A 15,420-nucleotide genomic window follows, 5' to 3' on the forward strand; every position below is an offset into this window, starting at 1 on the left:
TTATCTCTTTTCCTTACACAATTGCAATTTTTAAGATGTGCTATTGACATCCAGGACTGCAGGAATTGTACCCTGTAGGATGAGAAAGGAGAAGTAGGGATGCATACCTTGGAACTGTTACTGAAGAGCATGGCAGCTTCTGTCTGGCTAAGACTGTAAGCTTTTTACTCGTCACAGGAACTGGAGGAAAGGTGGTCATTGGGGACTGCAAAATGTAAGCAGAAATGGCTGCTTTAAAAGGATAAATCTTCAAAGAATTGATAAAGACAAGACATTATTAGCAATGTATTATGTGTTGTCTGAGATGAGGATACCTCTATGTGTCGAGCTACTGCTTTTGTTACGCAGGAATGCTACTGAGAGAGTTAATTCCACAGGCTGCATCTCTCATTCTCTTCTACTGTCTGTCTTTTGGACAATGTTCTGTATCTCTTCCCCAAAGTGATTTAGGAGAAAATCTATAAATGGATTTTCGACTGTTCAGCTTTGTAAATAGTTCTGGTAAGGGACATGGTTGCAATGCAAGAATAAAGTCTCTGGACAGCTGTGGGTTCCAAAATTCATGCTTTACTTTTTTGTTACAATCAACATTTGAGAATACGTCACACTTTGCTATTCTCTAGTAACCCCAACACTCACAAATAGAGGCTTCCCTTTAAAGTGATAGATGCTGAAACTGATTCTCAGTGAAGAGGCAGCCTCCTTGAGGAGGCAGATAGCTAAAACACATCAGATAGCAAATCATTTCAAAATGCATTAGTTTTAAAATTTGCAGGCAGGCGGATCTCTGTGAGTTCAAGGCCAGCCTGGACTACAGAGTGAGTTCCAGGACAGCCAGGACTACATAGAGAAACTTTGTTTTAAAGACAAGAAAAGTAAGCAAGGTGGGTCCTGGTATCTGGAGGACCTACAGTAAGAGACAGTGTTCACTCTGACAAGGCTCTCAGTTGCAGAGTCTGCCTTCCACTTAAACGGAGAGACATTCAAAAGGCCAGATGCTCCTGATGCCATCACTGCCATGTGCACCAGGTTTGACTCCTACCCTTCATCAACTCCCTGGAAGGCTGCATCTAAGCTTCAGATCACTCCTCACCAGCATTTTACACCTGTGTGATCTGTTGTAAAACTATCAAGTTATGCCTTGAATGGTCAACAGATTATTCACTGAGCCACTACTTTGTGATGGGCACTCTCCTGGGTGCTGAAGACACAACATCCAGGAAAAAGACCAAAGATCTCTCTCTGACCTCATGGAATTTCCGTTATGAGAGTGGATATTGAGAAAAGCAGATACCAGTTACATAAGCAAAGTAAAAAGACAATGTCATGGCAATAAAAAGACTTGATAGGAAAAATACACCACCAATGCTAAGCTATAGTGGAGGGTAAATACAAGAAGGAAAAGAAGTTCAAGTTTAGGAAGACAGTCTTGAAGTTGCTGTAGACATGAGATTGACTTGGGTACTCTCTCTACTGTAGATCCTCCAGATATCAGGATCCACCTTGTTTCCTTTGGGGTGAAATAATCTCAGCTTCACTTTGAAAAGTAGCTTCTCCTGAGGTCACAGGGAAAGGCATGCTGGCTTGCAGAAAGGCTGCTCTGGAGGCTTCTGTGAATCTGGCAGGAGAGGTCAGTAGGAAGAAGTAGAGCTGAGAGATGTAGCCAAACCATCCACACAGTGGAGTGCTACAATAGCATGGCACTATGGGACTGGGTATAGGTGGAGGAAACACTAAAATCTGAAGGGAAATCTTATGAAAGTCAATAGTGATAGCATCAGTCTCATGTTCCTAAAAAGGATTATCACATTGGACTAAAATATTTTTGCATAATTAAAGAGATAATTTAAATACAGGTTAGTATTTTATTTTCAGTACACTAAAAGCCTATTACCATGTTTATGTAGACTTGATTAATGACATGAATCTTCACAGTCTGTGCATAATATGCAGCTAAAGACAAAGTATTGTTTTATTCTGCAGAATAAACAACAGAAGTGAATGCTATTACAAGGGATAACTTTATAATATAATGACTTAACTCTCTTGTAACTTAAAAAGATCTGATTTTTTTAATCAAATGTTATAGCAACCAATTGGTTTATCTGGATGCCCAGAATTTATTCAATCAAAGTCTTATACATAACATGCATTAAGAAGTTTTGACTTACATAGGGAAAACCTCATGGATGTGTTTGAAGGAACATATAAAGGCTCCCCAAACCAGATTTCCAGAAGCTTAATCCAGAATCTATGAAGCCTTTCTTCCAGAGTATTCAGTGTTGCAGAATAAATGTGAATGAACTCTATTCAGCATAACCCGCATCCCATGAGTGCACACATCGTGAGACCCATTCTACTTTTCAGAGCATTGTAAGATGGTCACTGGAGTGAGGGAGTCTGTACAGTTGCAGAAGCCATTGAAAGATTCACCCAGGAGCGTCTCATAGGCTGGGAAAGCTCAGCTACATTCAGGCAGATGGAGCAGCCTCCAGTATGGCCCATCAAGGTGCATATAACCTCGCCACCTCTCAAAGTGGCCTTCCAGTATATTATACAAAACCAAGTGAGTTGGCTGAGTTTTGCCAGGAAATACAGGCATATAATGAAATCAAATGCAAATAATACACATGGAAAAGAATGTGTCTTCTTTGTCACACAGATCAACTGCGATTTTTTTTCAAATTCTAAGTCAACGTTTCCCACCATTAAAGTTTCAGCTGCCAGTTCCTTCATTTTGCTCTCCTCTGATCTGAGAACATGAGCAGCGGGAACACCTTTACTCTTAAATTTAGTTTAATGTAAGTATTGCAAACCCTGCTGGCAAGCCTCAAGGCACAAACTCTGAATGAGGGGTGGTCAGAGCTGAATTACAAAATGGGGAAAAAAGTTATTAACTGCATGTTGGAAAAATGTTGCTCAACCCATCTGTACTGGAAATTTGAAGCTAAGCATTAGTGTGGATGTCTAGCAGCCTCTCTCCTTGTTCTAGCCCACATCCTACTTTGCCTATGCTTTACGCAAGAGCTTTTTGTTTTTCATAATCAGTGTGTGATCACCACTGTATCTATCTATACAATATATAGTGTGTAGTTTGAACTACATCTTCATGTGGGACTTGAAATATACTCAATATTCAGTGTGATCTTGGACCAAATTATCTTCCTAAGTAACTGTCCTCTCTTTCATGCCTTATAAGTATGGTCTTATTTATGCTGACATTTATGAAAGTAGGAAGTAGCTGCATTCTCACAAGTAATAGGGAAAGAGGAGAACTGAGGTAGTGTGTGTGTGTGTGTAGGGAGGAAATGCCAGTATTTTAGGGAGCTATCATTTCAGGGTTTGGTTTTGTTTTCGGAGTGACAAAAGCCTCTTGTTCACTGTCAACATGACTTGAGCCACTTTCCCATCATTCCCAGCCCTTGGTGTTCTAACCTCGACTCAGTAATAAAGAATTTAGTCCATTCCTGCTGTGTACCACCTGCCAGGTCAGCAGCAAAAATGGAAGCCACCTCCAACCCATTGGCCATCAGGGTCTACCCCAAGAAGAAAGCTGCAGGAAGGCAATCACTCAGGAAAGGGAGAAGGAAGTTACCTCTCAGGCTGTTACCAAGATGTGCTGAGCCCCTGGAACCCAGCTAACGCAGTGCATTAGGAGGGCCCAGTCCCCCCCCCCCAGTGCCAGTGAATGGGCATGGCTACGTGTGGCACCCCAGGGCCTGAGACACAGATCAAAAGGCCGCCCGGAGCCATTCCACAGTTGGCATTCAGAAAAGATTTGGTGCATTCTTTGATCTGCTGGTTGGCACTCACATCAGCTGCAGTTACAGCCTCTACATTTGGCCCCCACATACAAAGACAAATGAGAATGAGAAAGTAGAGGATGAAAGGTTTGAGAGTTCTGGGTCAGGCTGACGGTGTCCTACAGTGTGAGTTTGTTTCTGGCCCCCAAGTGAAACTTCAAAGAGTAACCCTCCTGCCCACTCCCCCTGACATGTCCCCAACAGGAACCACAAAGGAGGACAGGTGACTGTGTCCACAGTGGCTGCTTAGAGAGCGACTGTGTCTGAATGACTAGATCTCCAGGTCCAATCACTGTACAGTGAAAACCGAGGTGAGAGAAATAAAACCAACAACTCCAGCAAACAGGTTTATTATGTATCACCAAAAGAATTTAAAATAAATATGTTTTTCCCACCAATGACACAATATCATTCTTAAGATTCAGAACGCTTTATGTAAGAATTCTTTTGCTATGAAAGATGAAAGAAACTATTGGATACATTTAATAGTTTACACTCTTTACAAGAGTGAAAAAACAAGTTCACATATATAAGTTTAAAATTTCTGGACACTCCTAGCACCTTGTGGTGGACAACTGGATAGGTTGTGAAGTAAATAGTAATCACATATTTCCCACCTCCTGACATTTATTAGTGACTCAAAGCATCAAGTAGAAGGTAGGTCATATTTCATCCAACTTACATTTGCAGATCTCTCTGGTTCTCAGAAGCCAATCTGAAAGTTCAGAAGCAAATGCAACAGCAAAGGAAAGAGAAAAAAAAATTACTCAGTAATATAATTCCTCTGTGCTCCCCAAGTCAAGAAACAAAAGTCACTCAGACCGGTGAGTAAGTGAATTAGTAAAAGCACTACATACCCAGTATATACATTAGATGAACTAAAGAGTGGAACGTCCTGATTAGTTGCTGTGAAACTAATTTCTAAGTCAACAAAACAGTAGAAATATGTGTGTTTTGACACAGTTCAACTCAAACGTGGTTTAGGATAGTTCTTTCTCTCAGGTTTGTAAGATAGGGCTGTTTTTTTAAACGACAACTGAAAACAGAGGGTGCCTTCAGTTCTGTATTCACTCACCTCTGAGCAGGCCCGGTGTGCCTGTTCCCACATCTGTTTGTCTTTCCTTAACGGGCCAGGTGGTCTCGAGCCAAGAAGAGCGCCTTGCCTTCCGCTCCTCTAGGGAGAGGCTTGATTCTGGAGGCAGACCTCGGGAAGCTGGAGGAAGGGGTCCTGGGAAAGAAGAGCAGCTCGCTCTCCTAGGAGCTGGCCAGGTCTTGTTCCCAGTCTTGTCCCACAAACCTGGCTCTGGGGACAATTGCGGCTGTGTGCCCTGAGGAAGCAGGCAGGGTTGCTGGGCGCTCTTTGGCCTCTCCCCAGGTCAGTGGCCTGGCTAGGTGCAGACGGGGGACGCCTAGAGCGTCTCCCGGGAAACAGAGGGGCGCGGCGGGCCGGGAGGGGGCGGAGTTAGGCTAAAATGGGCTTTGGGATTGGGCAGCTCACAGACTCTTTGAGCATGGGGACAGTGCTTGGAGGGAGGTTTGTTGATGAGTGGGCGTGACTTCCCGAAGGAGCTGAGTCCTCAAGTGGCCAGAGAGAAATCTCCACAATTCAAGGACCTTGAGTTTGAGAATGCCCCTGAGTTGTTTCCTTCAGGGCATCGCTTTTTCTCAAGATTTTTCAGTATTTCTCCTTTGTCCACAAGATTGATGGAAAATCCACAGATTGGCATCCAAGATCCCCATTAACCCGATGAAACTCTTATTGAAATAAAGCAGCCATTGTCCTTTTCCTCGGCCTCCGAGATGTCACATCCACAAAGATGACTTTGCCAAAGCTACCTCCAGAAAGGTAACCCGACTTTGAGCTGTAACCAGCTAAGAAGCCTAAGGTCCCTTAGAATTGCTCTGTCCTTGTTTGTTCTCATCCCTGAAACTTGGGAGTCTGATGCTTCCCTGATGGGTCGTTGTTCCGTCTTTTCTGTGCCTTGTGTGTATGTCTTAGTCAGGGTTTTTATTGCCGTGAAGAGACACCATGACCATGGCAACTCTTACAAAAACGTTTAATCGAGGTGGTGGCTTACAGTTTCAGAGGTTCAGTCCATTATGATCGTGATGAGGAATGTGGCAGTTTGTAAGCAGATATGGTGCTGCCTACATCTTTACCAGAGGCAGCAGGAAGTCGACTGATTGTCACACTGAGTGAAGCTTGAGAAAGAAACCTTAAAGCCCGCCCCCACACAGACACACTTCCTCCAACAAGGCCACACCTCCTAATAGTGCCACTCCCTTTGGGGGCCATTTTCTTTCAAACAACCACAATGTACTAAAAGGTGAGCCTTCTTGCACTTTCTCTCATACACAGAATAGGGCCAGAGCTTATTGCTTCTCCCATAAAACCATGCTGGGAAATAAGGCTTTATTGATTGCCCATTGTCATACATTGTGTGAGTTAGCCAGCAATCTGGCCCACCCATATAATTTTCCCAATTGTACATTGATTCTGTCTAGAGTATAAGCATACAACCATAGCCACATTTTCATTCCCACATCTGATGTTCTGTAATAAATCACTGCATTATTTCCACCAATTAAGTGTAGACCGTGCATTCAACTGTTGCTTGTGAACATTCAGTTGACCATTGTGACTACCTATAGCCAGCACTTCCTCCAGGAGGTCCTCCTCTGTTCTCATGAATTCATTTTCCCGCTCTCAGATTCACTTTAGTGGAACTCCATTTGACCGGTGGGAATTCTCTCCCAGACTCTGCTCTCTGTAGACTTTCTGCACAGGAGATTTGTGAGTTCTACTTCCTGCCTTAGGTAATGAACCACCTCTTAGTCCACGGTCTAGAAAACTGCCCTGTCTTTTTGGATTTATTCCCCTGCTTGCTGTCCCCAACTCATTGGAAGTTCTGTGACATCCTTCTGAGCATAAGTTTCTTTAGAGCTAGAAAATGAAGCCAGAGAACTTTGCAAATGACAGAGAAAACTCAAACTGACTTAAGCAAAAAGTAAAGAGGAAACTATTCTTCCCAAGTGAGGGTGCTGGCTTCAGCACTGCTTTTCTCTAGGTGCTTGGGCCCTTCTGGAAGCACTGGGGACTTCTTTATCCATGCAGAATTAATCTCTTCTACTCCTTCTACTTACAGATGTCTTTATTCTATGAGCCCATCTTCCCTGAGAGTGAGAACTCCCTATAAGTGTGGGTTTAGTTTCCTCTTCTTCTTGTCTAGTTTCCTGTAATAACACAGAGGCTGGGGACTGTCGTGTGGTATATGTTCACACAGGTTTTGGATTAACCGAATGAATGGCAGCATAAGCAGAAGTTCCTCCAATTGACGTCTTCTCTTCCTCATGTAGAATTCGAAGGGGGGATGGGGGCAGATACAAATGGCCATTTGAAGCTCTTACTGACCTGCTACATCCAGGGTGCCTTCTGCTTTTTGCTCTGGAGACAGGTATTTAGGACATGTCAAAACTCTCCCCAAATAGAAGCTCTACTCCTCCAATGGGTGCCACTACATTCTAGCCACTCCCCCTAATAGAGCTCAATGCTGTTTTGACCCTTACTCATCAATTCCAATAGGAAAACTTTGCTGAATCCTTCTGTTTGACCCATGTGTTTTACTGAATGTGTTCCCTTGCAACACTGAAGAAAGAATATTCTAGGCATTTTGAGTTCTTTCGGGCTGACATGGTCCTTCTTTTCTCTACAGCCATTGGCAAAGTATACATTCTTGATACTTAGAAAGTATCCTTTTACCTTTCCTAACCCCAGAATTTGTGATGAGAACTCCGAAACCCATTTCCTGTGCCTCCTTTGTATGTGACCTCCTAAGAGTGTGTGTGCGTGTGCGTGTGCGTGTGCGTGTGTGTGTGTGTGTGTGTGTGTGTGTGTGTGTGTGTGTGTTTATATACACATATAGAGGTCAGAGAACAACCTGGGTGATTTAGTTCTCTCCTTTCATTCTGTGGGACCTAAGTTCCTGGGGCTTAGAAATAAGTACCTTTATCCGAGGCCTATGGTGCTGATCCAAGATAGCCTTCTAGTTGGAGGTGCTGGGAACCAGATCCAGGGCTCTGTACATGCTAAGTGCACACTCTTAACACTGAACTCTGTTACCACTATTTTTTCTTTTTAATTATTCTATGTGCCTTTTACATCATGTATCTTAACTCTATTCATCTCCCCATCTCTTTGCATCTGCCTTCTGCCCCTGCATGCCTCCACCCCCCAAATAAAACAAAATTAATGAGAAAAAAATTTAAAAAGGGAAGAAATTTAAAATCTCATCATGGAAGCTGCAGTGTAATACAGTGAGTCACACCATAAACCCCTTTGTCCATGTATCTTTACTTACAAGTGTTCATTGCAAGGAGTCATTGGTCTGGTTCAAGGCTTAAAGGTTTCTACTACACTATCAATGCTGGGCCCTCACTGAGACTCTTCTTGGGTATGTTGTTGTTGCTCTGTGTTGTGGAGATCCTGCAGCTTTGGGTCTGTGAGTCAGGTCCCTTCACATGCTCCAGCAGATCACAGATGGGGTGGATGCTGGGACAGGCCAAGTCATAACCTTGGCCAAGTCTGGGCCTGGGCAGCTGTAGAGTTGGTCTGCCTCCCAGTTCCCCCTGTTCTCACCACCAGGGTGAGCTCCGTAGCATTGCCCCAGCTAATTCACCTCTGGCAGCAACGAGTGAGGGATGGGGCTGGTTCTCCTGTTTTCATGCTCTCAGGATGGGCTCTCCCACACCTACACCATCAGAGCCAGCTCTATTGTGTTGCCCAGGCAAGATACAGGGGCCACTCTCCTGAGTGCTGCAGCTGGTGAGGGATAGGGGCAGCCCTCCTGCTCTTTTGACCCCAGGGCCAGGTCCTCCATTTGTCTCAGGTATTGATGGACAGGAGGTGGGGGAGAGGGCATCTCTCCTCTGCCAATGCTACCACATATCTGATGAGAAATGGGGACGGCTCTCCTTTGCTCATAACATCAGAGCTGGATCACCCTCACCTCTGACCACTGCTCAGCTCTGCTGTGCTGCCTGGGTGAGAGGCAGGGCCTGTTTCCTGAGTGCGTCAGCTGGTAAGGTGGAGGGTCAGCTCTCTCATCTGTTGCAGGTGGTAAGGGAGAGGGATAAAGAGGGGCATCTCTTACCCTCCCACATTGCCACATGACAGATGAGTAGTGGGACAGCTCTCCCACTTACAGTTTTGGGGCTGGCTCATCCACACCTCTGCCAACAAGGTTGGCTCTGTTGTGTTACCCAGGTGAGGTGCAGGGCCTGCTCTCCCAAGTGTTGCATCTGGTAGGAGGCAGGGACAGCTCTTCTGCTCTTGTGACCTTAGGCCAGTTCTTACACTTGCCCCAGGCATTGATAGGCAGGGTGGGTATTGGGGCAGGGAAGAGAGCAACTCTACCCTGCCCATGCTACCACAGGAGAGATTGGTGATGGGGGCATCTCTCCCTTGCTCACTACTTTGGGGCTGGCTCACCTACACCTAAGCCAACAAGGTTAGCTCTGTTGTGCTGCCCAGGCAAGGTACAGGGCCTTCTCTCCTGAGTGCTGTAGCTGGTGGTGATGAGGGACAGCTCTCCCACTCTTATGACCACAGGGCCAGCTCTCCCACCTACCTCAGATACTGATGGGCAGGGCTGTGGGTGGGGTGGGGTGGGGTGGGGTGGGGAGCAGATGGGTGATGGGGAAACAGCTCTCCCATGATCACAGTTTTGCGGCTGGCTCACCCACACCCGCGCTAATAGGGTTGGCTCTATTGTGCTGCCTTGGCAAGAGGCAGAGCTTGCCTGTTCCTGAGTGCTGCAGCTGATGGGGGTCAGGGACAGCTCTCCTGCTCTTATGACCACCGGGAAAGCTCTCCCACCTGTCTCAAGTGTTGATGGGCAGCAGGGGCACGGGGGGGGGGGTTGCCACTGTTTTTTAATAGATTCTCTTTCATGAACAGAATCTCTTCTCAATTATCACTGAATATATCAGATTTTTAAGGCTGTATTTTTTCTATAAATCATGTTTGCCTGCAGGAAAGTTTTTCTTTGCTTAATGTTGACATTTTTACATAGCCTATTATCCTTGGCTGCTATAGTGATAATCAGTAGGTTCAGCTGCCAGGAGCAGAAATCAACACTAACAGAACTGAAAAAGTAGTACAGTACTCAGAGAGTTACAGCTTAACTGGGTATTCTCAAGATGGTCTTTGCAATCCAGTCACAACATCTGCATTTTATCTGAGGAATGCACACACAGGAGAATAATGGTACACTCATCCCAAGATGAAGAACAAATCCCTGCTTTATCCCACCAGCAAGGGCTTCATCACGTGGCCACTTTAAGCTTCAAGGGCAGGTGGGAATATGTCAGCTGTGTTTTGAATATCCACATGCCATGCCTTGGAACTTGAAGTTTGAATACCAAAGCAAAAAAGCCTAATAATATTTGTCAGTTATTCCATACAAGCAGTGGCCTCCTTAGAAGGTAATTACTGACAAAAAGTCACTGTTGTGACTCTGTCCATCTTAATATAAGATTCTACCTTGGTGCCTGGAGTTCCCAAGCCCAGCCTTTCAGATTCTTATCTCTTTCCTTTAGGCAGATTCAACTACAGTATATTTTATGATTTACAATTGCTCAGAGAACCATATCTTGGGTCCATAGACTGCATTGTGGATCATACGTACTATTTTTAGGTAATTCTATTTACCTGCTCTCCCCTCCCCGTGTGTGTGTGTGTGTGTGTGTGTGTGTGTGTGTGTGTGTGTGTGAGAGAGAGAGAGAGAGAGAGAGAGAGAGAGAGAGAGAGAGAGAGAGAGAGAATAACAATTAAAGAAGAAGAGAGTGTGAATTTGAGAGGGAGGGGGCATAGGAAGTGTTGGAGGGGAGAGAAGAGTTGGAAATGATGTAAGTACAGCAATCATGCATGCAATTCTCAAAAAATTAAATGCAAAACAAATACTGTTTTGCTGGGGGAATTCAGACTTGAAAAACAGCACTAATAATTCCTTGAGTGTTCCCGTATAATCTTCAGGTTGGCCAGACAAAACAGATGGAGAGAACCTGGCTAACCTGACAGCCACTGTGGCTGAGCTGCAGTTTCTGATAGCACCTTTCTGATGGGGCAAAGTCGTATGCAGCACACAGTTACCGCATCTATGTTAATGGATAAGACGAAAACAATTTGCTTTTACTTAGCAGGGCTAACTCGACTTTCATTTTCCAGTGTAGTAGTAATTTGTCAACTGTGGCTTTTTTGTTCTGCAGTTTAGACTATAAGAGACTTAATTCTATGTCTCTGTCTCTCTCTTTCCCTGCCCCTCCCTCACCCTCCAACACACACCATCCTAGTGACTCACCACACTGATGGGCACTTAAAAGACCAGAAGAGTAAGAAATAGTAGGTGTCCTCCATGCAGATTGTGATACAGCAATCTTCCATCTCAATGACATTTGTTAAGGGGTGATCTTTAAATGGCTGGACACTACAAAGTAGAGGTCAATTTGTCACAATTTTATCCTCCAACCAAAATGCTTCTCTATTTTTGATGTTGTTGATTTTTGCCGATCCTTTAAAATCCTTTTACATTTTGTATTGTGTATGTATGTGAGGGTCAGTTCTCTCTTTATACCATGTAGGTCTTAGGACTTGAACTCAGGTCATCAGGCCTGGCAGCAAGCACTTTAACCTGCGAAGTCATCTCACTGGCCCTACTTGCCCATTTTTACCTTTGGTGGCCTGGTATGCATTATGGCCTCTCACCAAATTTGGAGCTGTACTCTTTCATGAGAAAATTATGGTTCTTGTTTAGGATCTGCCTTGCTAGCTGCTTCTGGCTTCACAGTGATTTAGCAAGTAGTCCCACAATATCATTCATTCTGATAAATCACTTGGGAAGAGAGATCTGATGAGGAGTTGTTGAGATAAAGTTGTCCTGTGGTGTGCCTGCAAGGAATTTCCTTCATTGGTTTAATTGATGTAGGAAGACCCACCCTGGCTGAGGATGGCTCTATGTCAAGGGCTGGCCCTGGATCAAATATCAAGGAGGGAACCGACTGAGCACTGGCAAGCTTGCACACATTCGTTCTCTCTCTGCCCTTGACCATGGACGGGACTAGATGTGCGAGTTCCCGCTGCTTCAGTGTCTCCGTAGTGATGTGCTTTACCCTGGGATTCAAGAAAGGAAGCCTGTTCTCCCCTAAGGCGCTTCTGTCACTGTCGGCAAAGAAAGGAGGCTAGGGTACCAGGACACCAGCTAAAGAGATGCTTTTGCTTATTATGAAAGGGTGCTAGTTTAATAATAATTAAGAAACTATTAAATAATACAAATGTAATAATAAATCTAATTTAGAAACACAAACTTGTAGCCATTAATTACATAAAATATTTGCTCACAGTGAGCATTTTAGAGTACTATATTCCTCCTCAAGCAAAAGTTGAACCCTTACAATTTAGTCGAGAAATGGCAACAAAGAATCTGCACAATAATTACACTTATTTTCTATCATTCCACAGAGATTTGGTAACACTAGTTTAAAAGGCTGAAGCTAAAGGATTTTATTTATATTGTACCATATCTTGGGATGTTATTGATCAGACTGAAAATATCGTGAAATATTTGAGGTTCAAACATTTTGGATTTGTATGCTAAATCAGATGGAGAAGTCTAGTCGATATTTATTGATCTACCATAAACAGTGCAATGAAGCAGTTATTTGAAGGTAAAACAAGTCATTTGCTTATTGATGTTTGAAAGTAATTTTTACACTAAACTCCGAGTGTAAAGACCTTTATAGGTTTTACTGTGGGAGCAGCACTTTTGAAATGGTCCTAAGCGTTTTGCATTTAAAAGAACTTCCAAAACAGTATTTGAGATCTGATCAAATACAGTCAGTAAAGGCGCTCTCCAGCTGTCCTACTGCTTGGTGGGACTGTAAAGAATAAAAGGGGGTGGGCGAAAGAGAGGCTGGTAGCACTCTTAGGAGAGGGTATGTTTGAAATTTGAGGGTCTCAGAAATGATTTTCTTAAAGCTCTCCCCACTAAGGTATCCTGGGAACTTGTCAGGACTTTGGAATCTAATTTGACATCTTGTTTGGCATCTAATCCTTGGTTTGAAGTCGAATTGCAGGTGCTTTTTCTTCAAAATGGATAGAGTATACAAAGAACCAGCCGCCTTTTACTATTTATGTTAGCAACACCTCATGGTATTAAAGTAATTTCCTGTGGTGTCTTAGCATCATCCTACTTCTGGGCTTGTCTGGGTGCAGTTCTATTTTCTTTGTTTGATAAATTTGCTAGCTTAAAAACAATACCATTTGAACTTGAACACTCAAATGTGCTTTCTTGAAATTTTACTTATACTTTTGTGCCTTTCCACAATGGATACAATTATAATAGAAATGTTTTCTCCAAGTGGAGATTAATCTCCACAAACTAATGCTTGAATCTGTGTCCAAATCTCTTTAAACCTTAGTTACATGTGCACACACATGGGAGTCAGCTTTCTTTTGTTGTCTGATGAGGTCAATCAGCCTCCAAGCAGGAAGATTTGCTTTGGTCCACGATTTCAGAGGTTTTAGCTCATGGACACTCGGCCCATCACTTTAGCCTTGCTGTCACATAGTATATCATGATGGAAGTGTGTTGTAGAGAAATTCTGTTCAACTCATGGCGTTGGAGAAGCAAAGAGAGAGGTAGGGACAGTCTCTAGTCTTTAAGAGCATGTCCCCAACAACAGAACTTCCTTCCATTAGGCTGTGTACAACCTTTCACAGTGTCCCAGGCTCTACAACCTCCCGCAGTGTCTTAGGCTCTACAACCTCCCGCAGTGTCTCAGGATCTACAGCCTCTCACAGTGTCCCAGGATCTACAACCTCCCAAGTGTCCCAGGATCTACAGCCTCTCACAGTGTCCCAGGATCTACAACCTCCCAAGTGTCCCAGGATCTACAGCCTCCCACAGTGTCACAGGCTGGGGAACAAGCTTTCTGAATTTGGAATTTTGGAGGACACTCAAGAGTCACCCTATCATGGCATGATGATAAACATAGACATGTAAAATTCTATCCATCTACTCATATATTCATGAATGTCATTCAAAAATATTAGGAAACATGTTAGTATTTGCCTGATGTAATGCAGAAGTGCAGCTTCTTATTTTCTAAGGACAAAAAAACAAAACCAACAAAAACTGTAACTGTGTGTGCAAGGGGAACTCTAAATTCAGAAAGAAGATGTAGAATATAATGGTCTTTCTCAAAGACAGTTATTAAAAAGTGAAAAACATCACACTTGGTAAAAATCCTACTGTAACTCCCAATATACCACACAAGAAAACAATTTGTTAGGTATAAAGGTATCTGTGTAAGCTGAAATGGATATATAAAGGAAAAAAATGGAATAATGGTGCTAAGCATTGATTTTGAACATCTAAATCCATCCATCTTTATTTCAACAAATAAGGTTTTGGGTAGGATAATACATCAGTTACTTTTCTATTGCTGTGAAAAAAAATACCATGGCCAGAAGCACCTTACAGATGAAAGTGTTGATTTTGGGTTACAGTTCCAGAGGGACATGAGTCCATCACAACAGGGAGGCACAGCAGCAAGCACCAGGCGTGGCAGCAGGCTCAGGAAGCTAAGCCATTGCATCCCAACTGCACACGGAAGCAGAGAGAGTGAGCTGATAGTGGGTGCAGCTGTGAACTCCCAAAGCCAGCACCCACGGAGACGTTTTCTCCAACAAGGCTGCACATCTTATAGACTCCACATATGGTGCACGGATGTGGAACTTGGGTAGAGAGGATAAAAGAAAAGGAACGCTGCAACTTAAGTGGGCATGCTTGATAATTAATTGGAGTTTTGTGATTTTCTTTTCTTTGGGAGCAAAATTGTAAATAAAGAACAGGGTAATAGTAGAAGTTAGGCTTCGGCAAGTCTATCTATCTATCTATCTGTCTGTCTGTCTGTCTGTCTGTCTGTCTGTGGTGATATTGTGTTCTCCAAAATATTGTGCACCCTAATAAACTTATCTGGGGTCAGAAAACAGAACAGCCACTAGATATAGAGGCCAGAAAATGGTGGCACACATGCCTTTAATCCTATCACTTAGAGAGCAGAGATCCATGCGGATCTCTGTGAGTTTAAAGCCACAATGGAAACTCATGCCAGGCATAGTGACTCATGCCTTTAACCCCAAGAAGTGATCCTTTAATCCCAGGAAGTGAGGACAGAAAGCAGAAAGGTATATAAGGCATGAAAACCAGGAACTAGCCTGGTTAAGCTTTTAGGCTTTTGAGCAGCAGTTCAGCTGAGATCCATTTGGATGAGGACTCAGAAGCTTGCTTCCAGTCTGAGGAAACAGGATCAGCTGAGGAACTGGCGAGGTGAGGTGGCGGTGGTTTGTTTTGCTTCTCTGATCTTCCAGTATTCACCCCAATACCTGGCCCCAGGTTTGTTTTATTAATAAGATCCTTTAAGATTTATGCTACAATCTGTCTACTAAGTTAGATCTAAAATTGTAATATAAGTAAGTCATAAAAGTTTTGGTGACGTATATTTGAGAAATATACGTTTTAGGTATAGGGATATGGTGAAGACTTAGGCTTAATAGAAG

The 15,420-nt window shown here is 43.5% G+C and overlaps 1 protein-coding gene and 1 long non-coding RNA gene across 5 annotated transcripts in view; one reads left to right on the plus strand and one right to left on the minus strand.

The window, feature by feature from the left end:
• The window catches only part of Ttc29 (tetratricopeptide repeat domain 29), a 203,686-nt gene extending 198,667 nt beyond the window's left edge, over window positions 1-5,019 (minus strand). The window contains exons 1-4 of one of the 2 annotated variants that reach the window (XM_042277511.2): window positions 4,879-5,019; window positions 4,486-4,518; window positions 1,895-1,977; window positions 108-205 (exon numbers count right to left, since the gene is read on the minus strand). In XM_042277511.2, coding sequence (XP_042133445.1) covers window positions 108-205; window positions 1,895-1,897 — 101 coding nt within the window. In that variant the 5' untranslated portion in view covers window positions 1,898-1,977; window positions 4,486-4,518; window positions 4,879-5,019. The remainder of the gene's footprint in view (window positions 1-107; window positions 206-1,894; window positions 1,978-4,485; window positions 4,519-4,878) is intronic. The other variant, XM_006971720.4, reaches the window with a different exon arrangement.
• A 16-nt stretch (window positions 5,020-5,035) lies between these two features.
• LOC121829723 (uncharacterized) overlaps window positions 5,036-15,420 on the plus strand; it is a 30,091-nt gene continuing 19,706 nt past the window's right edge. For 2 of the 3 annotated variants that reach the window (XR_013051245.1, XR_013051246.1), the window contains exons 1-3: window positions 5,036-5,178; window positions 5,504-5,649; window positions 12,319-12,524. This is a non-coding gene — a long non-coding RNA (uncharacterized LOC121829723). The remainder of the gene's footprint in view (window positions 5,179-5,503; window positions 5,650-12,318; window positions 12,525-15,420) is intronic. The other variant, XR_006072788.2, reaches the window with a different exon arrangement.

Source organism: Peromyscus maniculatus, chromosome 5 (genome assembly GCF_049852395.1).
Source record: "Peromyscus maniculatus bairdii isolate BWxNUB_F1_BW_parent chromosome 5, HU_Pman_BW_mat_3.1, whole genome shotgun sequence".
In the NCBI taxonomy this organism is placed as follows: Eukaryota; Metazoa; Chordata; class Mammalia; order Rodentia; family Cricetidae; genus Peromyscus; species Peromyscus maniculatus.